The sequence below is a fragment of the Nelumbo lutea genome, chromosome 5 (genome assembly GCF_056320005.1).
Source record: "Nelumbo lutea isolate HS-2025 chromosome 5, American lotus-T2T, whole genome shotgun sequence".
Classification (NCBI taxonomy): Eukaryota; Viridiplantae; Streptophyta; class Magnoliopsida; order Proteales; family Nelumbonaceae; genus Nelumbo; species Nelumbo lutea.
This window is the reverse complement of record NC_142688.1, coordinates 20359615-20367228: the sequence shown is the minus strand read 5'-3', so window position 1 is coordinate 20367228 and position 7614 is coordinate 20359615. Positions and strand designations below refer to the sequence as shown.

Genomic DNA, 7614 nt, shown 5'->3' with positions numbered 1-7614 from the left:
TCACCCCCACCCATTTCAGATGGGATTGGGCAAACACTATTAGCTAACATAGAGTCCACCTCTAGGCGTGAAACCACCATCGAACTTGACACGCTGGATATCCCCAATGTGTTTCACGAGGTTCACAACAAGTCGCCTATATAAGGGTCTAACCTCCAATTTCATAAGGTACGCACGATTTAGCACCCAAGTTCTCTGTCTCTCTCTTATTTTCTAGCTCGCAAAAAAACTCTAGTTCGCTGATTTAAGCATCAAACTGCCCACATCGGGTAAAGTAGCCCGGGTACTTTAATCTTCTCTCTTTCTTTGTAGATTGACCAAGTGACCTACCTAGTTTGGCATCCGAGTTGTTCTCCAGCAAGGAGTACCAAATAGCGCACCATCAGAATTGATTCCCTAATTTGGACAATTTGCATGTTGCAACTTCTAGTTGGTAGGAAACAGATTCATTAAAGTTGTATTTGGAGCCAATGTTGTTTTCTGAAAGAAAACGATGCTACAATTTTTTCAGAAAACACTTTTTTGGGTTTTCTTTTTGGTACCTTTATTGTTGTTGTCACATTGACATTTTTCAATGTGATGTCAACATATTGTTGTTAGTAGTAGTAGAAAAAGAGAAAATGCCAAGAAGGGAAATTTTTTTATCATACATTTCCTGATTTTCAAGGCATGGTTTGGGAAAAAACATCCAAACAAAAATTAGGCCTTTTATGAAAAAATAGATTTTAAGCATGATCCTAATAACGCCATTTTTTGAAGAAATGTCGTTGATGTCAAACACCTACCAAGCATTTGTTTGGCATCGATGTCGTTGCTCTAGAAAACGGTGACACATCAGCGCCATGTTAGTAAAAGTGGTGCTCCAAGCCACACCTTGGAAATCAAGAAGGCATGGTTTGGAGCCAACACCGAATTTGGCATTTTCTCAGATTGCAACTTGTTGCTGCCAACAAAGACGTGATATGGATTTCTTATAATGGGCACCAGTGCTAGAAACAGATGTGGAGCACTGGTACCAAATAAAAAGTGTTGTTGTTGCTCCAGGAAATGTCCTACCTAACAGCAACCTTTCCAAACAGAAAAAATACACCGTTTTCTCAGAAAATGGTGCTTCCAACCAAGGTTCAAAGTATTGGAAATGCCAAGTGTATTAGAAATGCAATTTTAAGAGACGTATTGGGATACGCCTTCAATATGTATGCGTATCGGAGAAAAACTAAGATACACAAAGATACGCTTGGAAAAATTATAAATACTTTAATAAATCATAAAAATACATCAACAACACTAAATATAAGAGCTCAATGAGGTGTATATACATTAAATTAATATACTTTAATGGTTTTATGAAGAAATATATTGTAGTTAATTATAATTTCATTAAAAATCCTATGCTTAACTACAATTTATAAATTATAATTCTTAATTAGCTTTAATGTTTTATGGGATGGGAAAAACCCAAATCTCCTATCCAACTATAAAACATGCTTTGGCACAACTTCTAAGTGAAAATATAATCAATAATTATTTATTATTTATTCCCAAAGATTATAAAAAAATAAACATTATATAATATATTTAAAAAATAGTTATTAAAGAAGAAATTTCAATTGCTTTGTGGATATGATAGATCATCCATAGAATTATAATATATTCAATCATTGTGGTCAAATGATAAAATATAATTATTTAATTTTTAATTCTAAAAATATAAAAATAAAAAATAATTATTAAATAAGAACTTTCAATTGGCTATGGATATGATAGATCATCCATAGAATTACAATATATTCAATTGTAGTGATCAAATGATAAAATGTAATTAATTATTATTTATATTTTAATTTTAAAAACATAAAAAATAAAAAAATACTAAAGAGGAAATTTCAATTGCTTTATGGATATCAAGGTTCAAAATATCAATGTGCCAGTAGGGGCGTATCGGGCGTTTTGATATTTGTTTTTTTACTATTTTTTTATTTTTTTTTTCAAAACTGGTTTAGGGGAGCCGGTCTAGGACCCCTCCATCCTCTGAACCGGTCCGACCCCCGAAACACCCACTATAGGGGCATATCGGAAGGGTCCCGGAATGATACGTATTGATCGATATAGGCCGATACGTAATGATACTTTGAACCTTGGTGGATATGATAGATAAATCTATAGATCTAAAACATATTTAGTGTTTATAGGAAGATAAAAATTTGAAAAAAAAATAATAATAACGATTCTCACTTGTTTCTTTCAAATTTTTGCAAATATAGCACAATAGGAATGAGGTTTGGAGTTTTATAGTCATTTGGGGGCGAAAGAAGGCTTATTTCAAGGAAAAGAAGCTTGTTTTTCCCCTTTATTTTCTTTTTCAGTTTTTGACCGTATGTTTTTCGTCGATACGCTACCGATATGCCCTTGATACGCCCTAATATGGTCCGATACAGGTTCGATACACATATAAAAAAAAGACATAACGTCTGATTTCCATGTGTATTCAATATTTATTTTTCAAATATGCAATATGATATGCCCCGTATCACCGTATCGTATCAAAATTTTAAACCTTATTTCCATCTAACATCGATGCCAAAGATATACTAAGAGAACATAGCAGATAGAACAAATACAGTCACAAAGATAAAAAACGATAGCTCACTAAAAAGGACACCCAAGAAAACTAACTAAAACCACTTGCGAAGTGAGATATCCCATCTCACATGTGCTGAAACGCCCATAAAAAAAGTCTAAATCAGCTGTTACCCACACTCTAGCTACGAGGCACTCTAGCCCCACATCGAAAATATCTCCTCATGAATGACACTAGGAGTGTATTGTCTCGTGGTAGCAGATCTGAGTTCCAATTAATAAAACGTGGCTGTCATCGATGAAAAATAAAAATAACTTCAAATGATGTTTTGAGCTTATTTCCACTGGTTGGGGGTTTCCTATGGAGTAATTGCTGCAATTACCATCTCAGGGAAAATGTCGTCTCAAATTTTGCCTACAAAAAGAAAAACAATGGCAGCAAGCATGGTTTTCAAAATCAGATCGGATCGGATGATCGGACTGAAAAATTAAAAAATCGGCCATTTGATCAGTTCTGTTTTTTCCTTAAAATCATTGCTTTTGGTCATTAAATCACTGAACTGACTGATTAATCGTTTGAACGGTTTTAACTATTTTTTAGTTTTTTTAATTTATTTTTAAAATTTTTATTAAAAAAACCGGCCATTGAAATCAAACAACCGGACCCCTAACTGGTTCGGTTTTAAAAACCATGGCAGCAAGAAATCAAACTGAATCAGGGCGCCTCAGATCAGATGGTTACCAAACATATATATTATTATTGGGATCTCCATCACTTCCACAGCTTTGAGCATGCAAAATCACCACATGAACATACTAAGTGGCAACCTCTATTTATAGGCTCCAAGGTGTGTTTCTAGGGGTAATGATCTGCTACCAACGAAACACTACCAGCTGCCAGCAAGCCACTGCAGTGTTGATCACATTGAGAACATCTCTATGTTCTCTAATAGCTTAATTTTGTTGACATGGAAATAATGATGTTAGTGTATTTGGTGGTATTGTTGGAGGTAGACATGTAATGACTTAGTAAATCCCTGTACCTTCGGAACAATTCGTCCATTATCTCCCCTCCAAAGTGGCTTGTCAGCATGGACTCCACAACCGCCCGTATCGTCTTCATCACTCTCTCAGCACCACTCTCCTCAGTTGTTTCCTCTGCTGCTGCTGCTGTATCATGATCACCCCCATCCCAGTCGATCTCAAGGATGTCCAGTCGATCAACTGCAAATGAACCTTCCCTCTGTATAGCTGATCTGAGCTCTTCTGCACTGGGTGAGTAGTAGGGAGCATTGAACGAATCCAACTTCTTTTCTTCAACCAGTCCCTGTCAACCAATTTAATTAATTACTTATTTATTTCCATCAGACCTAGTAATTGAGCGAAATCCCAGAAGCAACCAACCCCAACCTCTGTTTTTCCCTTCAGTCCATCACAAAGAGTAGGTTGTCACAAGTGACCACAGTGCCATTACCATGCCTCGTGACGTGTCATTAAAGTGCCATCAAGTGTATCTTGAATGTAGTAATACATGTATTAATTTGTATAGAAAAATGTCAATGACAACATAGTAACCAAGTAATATAATTTTTCACCATTATGATATTTCTTTACGTTATTTTTTCAATTGCTTAACTTATTCATAGTGGAATGTACTAATACATGTAAAGGTTAAACATGAAATCCTCTTGATACAAACTTTTATACTTGTATTTGTGATCAATTAATTAATACGATACAAAAAGCCTTTTGAATAATTCATGTGCTATTTTGTTTTCTTTTCTTGTGTTGTTGTTTTATTACTTATGCTTACTCGATGCATTCAAATGCCACAAGGGCCCCCACTGACTATCCCCATGACAAGGTGGTCCCAGTTCCTAATATAGCAAGGTAGCACCACAGACACAACCCGCACACGACTGGTTACAGAACACCGGTGTCCTGATAATTACATGGTGTTGTAGCATGATGATGACTGACGAAGGAGTCATCTTACTTTCAACCATTCAATCCCAGTAGCGGAGATTCAGATGCTGACATTGTCAACGAATTTTTATTTTGGCTCAGTTTGGAAGGAGTACAAATACGAATTTCGTAGTGTGTAAAATATTGTGTTTGTATATATTTACACTACATATTTGTATGTGTATTCTTTTCAAACTGAGCCTTTATTTTAAATTTTTTCTAGTATTAACTTAAAAATATTATTTCAAATTCTATTCTCAGAATTTATTTATGAAACAAAGAACCCCATCAGGATGATTTATAGTTTCATGCTAAAAGATGGGTTATTGTGTAGGGTTTCATATTTTTACATACGTCCAAAGGTCCCAGCCCACCCTCCGCCAGACATTTTTCAACTACCAAATCCATTTACTCAAATTCAACTATTGATGGACAATGGTGAGTAGCTGTTGGTGGTTTGTGAGATAAGAGATAAGTGGTGAACATGTAATAGGGGAGAGAAATAAATCAAGGGTAATTTTGTCTTATAAATCAAGTTGTTGCTGGTGTCTGTGTCACGGTGTGTATGCAACGTACAAATACCCTGTCACTGCTCCTTCTGCCAGTGACGTTTCTCCATCCTCGATCAGCCCCACTCGTTCGAATGAGATGACGGCCAAGCAACAATATTGTCCACATAGTCGAGTGATGGGTGTTCTTGAAGAGGTATCACATGGCCTTTATTAATTATTTGACGGATGGGTTGTGGCATTATTGATGTAAGATAAATAAAAAAGTTTAAGACTCCATTATAATATTGAATATGAGAAATATAGGAAAGGGATTTATGATTTGTTCTCTTCTATAATTTGTATTATTCCAAATCTCTACACATAATACATTATTAAAATAAAGTAAAAAAGCCATGTCAAATCTAAGATGTTAATAGAGTCAAGCTAAATTGATCTCCCATCCATTATTTTTAAATCCATTTACTTTGCATTCAAAACGTGTTCTTTTCTGTTTGTATCGCTACGCTGGAATTGGCTGATGGGCTTCAAAAGGTGGTATGTGACAACCGTGACATGCATGTGATATGGTGATTTGCATAGGAGTCAAATGATCTAACACTGCACACCTCATAAATAATTTACAAGGGGAAGTTGCGGACATTGATTATTTCATATATTCACTTTTGCTATACTAAAACCATTTGTCGGGCGGTATGATCAAAGTGTTAAACCGGTGAACCCTTTGTTGTTCCTCACAATATTTACACAGCCGTGTATTGGAATTTGGAAGACGTTCCCATGCACGGTTGAAAGTATTAGCGAGAACTAGAAGGGTGTGAGTACCAAATTCGCGAGGATTTGGAATTTGGTTGTAGATAGAGTAGGATTAATTTACAAGTTAATGTTTTAAAGTTAATATCGATAAAATTCAAAATAATAAAATAATGGACAAGAAATTGACGGCTACCTGGATAACCATAGTCTGCAGTGCTTGTGCTAGAAACTCCCACTGATGGCAACTCTCTTCAGTGGAGGGATCGGCAGACCTCCGACCCACCAAAGATAAAACCATACGGCCTCCTGCAACCATTTCTTCTGAACGTGAATGCAGAAATGTCGTGAAATCCTTCTGGAATTGCAGGGCGTATGCGCTTAATACGCAAGCCGGGCTTGTCTTCGATATGAAGAGTTTCCCCTTGTTTTTGCTGCCGAGGCCTGGTGGCACCTGAAAATTCAAAACCAACCTTCAGTTGATCAACCAGCTTCGTAGATTTCCTCCTCGAGACTCGAGAGGCCGTCCATGTTGGAATCTTCTATCTCTAATCATCAAGTTCAGAATTTTAGGTTCTTGCGTAATTACCTGAGAGAGCCAATGGAGACTTGAAGAAGAATGAACAAAGTGTAGGCTCTTTCTTGGAAATAGTCTCCCGTAAAAGGAACCGGGCATACCTGCAATATAGCAGTGCCCAAATTCACTTCCCCTTTCTTCCTCGATACTGTTATAATATGCCGGAATTGACCGGAATAGAGTGTTGAAGTCATTCCCCGGAAGATCGTTCAAGAACACCTGAAATTCCGGTGACGGGTCTCCCAGTTGACGGCATATCCGGCAGATGGCGTCCATAATATCAGATACCGCCAACATAGTATTGGGTCCCGATGAACATCCCAGATCCGCTATGACGACTCTCTCACTCCCAGGATAATTGGTGCAACAGAAGCTTAATACAGCCTCCTCTATTATTGGCTTCCCAACCGATATGATTTTGTTCTGTAAAACTCATTAATTAGAACAAAAATTAAATAAAGCAGACGATAACTCATAAATGGTTGTACAAAATCCAATCAACCCATTAGAAAAAAGTTTGAAGCCCTAAGATGCATCCTATAACGCCATCAAACTCAATAATCAACGCCTGGAAAAGAAAAGTGTTATGGAGGCTAACCTGAACTACGGAGTTCTTGGCATAGCTGGTCTCCCCAGTCCCTTCGTTCATGTGGACTATTTGCTTTATGTCCATAACTCTCTCTCTCTCCTCTGTATCGCCTGTGGATAATGGGGGTGGATATATATAGTAGAACCAGAGGAGCAAACAAGGTATTGAGTTCCATGAGCCATTTTACTCCCTCAAAACTCAAATTAATGCATTATAACTATGGAACAAATTCGGATTTCGCTCTCACCGTCGTCAGAGTAGGCACCACGTTTCAAACATGTTTATTGCGCAATGGAAAATTTTATTTGACACCTATCCCATAAAATACGCCCAATTTATCCTTGTAAAAGATTTAAAAACATTATAAGCGTGGTCATTGAACGCGTCCGAATGTAAAGCGCCTGATGTCACATTTAAACGTACCTTTCATTTAAAGGTTTTTGCTTACACAGAAATTATCTATTATTTTATTATTTTAGTCAAAATAATTAAAAAAAATATAAATGAGTCTCAATTCTTTTTCATTATTTTTATTTTTAATTATTTTGACAAAAATAATAAAATAATGATAATTTCTATCCAACCGAATAAAAACGTTTGGATGAAAAGTACATTAATTGAAACATGCGTTACACAGTTAT

General features: G+C 36.3%; 1 protein-coding gene across 1 annotated transcript; it reads right to left on the bottom strand.

Moving 5' to 3' along the window:
- Nucleotides 1–3315: 3315 nt before the first annotated feature.
- LOC148850837 (putative jasmonic acid carboxyl methyltransferase 2) lies at nucleotides 3316–7283 on the bottom strand. The gene is made up of 4 exons (XM_088943473.1): nucleotides 6983–7283; nucleotides 6397–6807; nucleotides 6004–6261; nucleotides 3316–3907 (listed from the first exon to the last, which is right to left on the bottom strand). Exons 1-4 carry the CDS (start codon nucleotides 7055–7057, stop codon nucleotides 3527–3529), a joined length of 1125 nt encoding a protein of 374 aa, XP_088799599.1. The 5' UTR covers nucleotides 7058–7283; the 3' UTR covers nucleotides 3316–3526.
- Nucleotides 7284–7614: the final 331 nt, after the last annotated feature.

Bases quoted from the DNA above. Each gene is read 5' to 3' on its own strand.
- LOC148850837 (XM_088943473.1), bottom strand. From the start codon at position 7,057: ATGGACATAAAGCAAATAGTCCACATGAACGAAGGGACTGGGGAGACC. The intron at 6,808-6,982 runs GTTAGCCTCCAT...TGAGTTTTACAG, and splicing joins CCAAGAACTCCGTAGTTCAG to AACAAAATCATATCGGTTGG. The intron at 3,908-6,003 runs GTAGCCGTCAAT...ATTGGTTGACAG, and splicing joins TGCAGACTATGGTTATCCAG to GGACTGGTTGAAGAAAAGAA.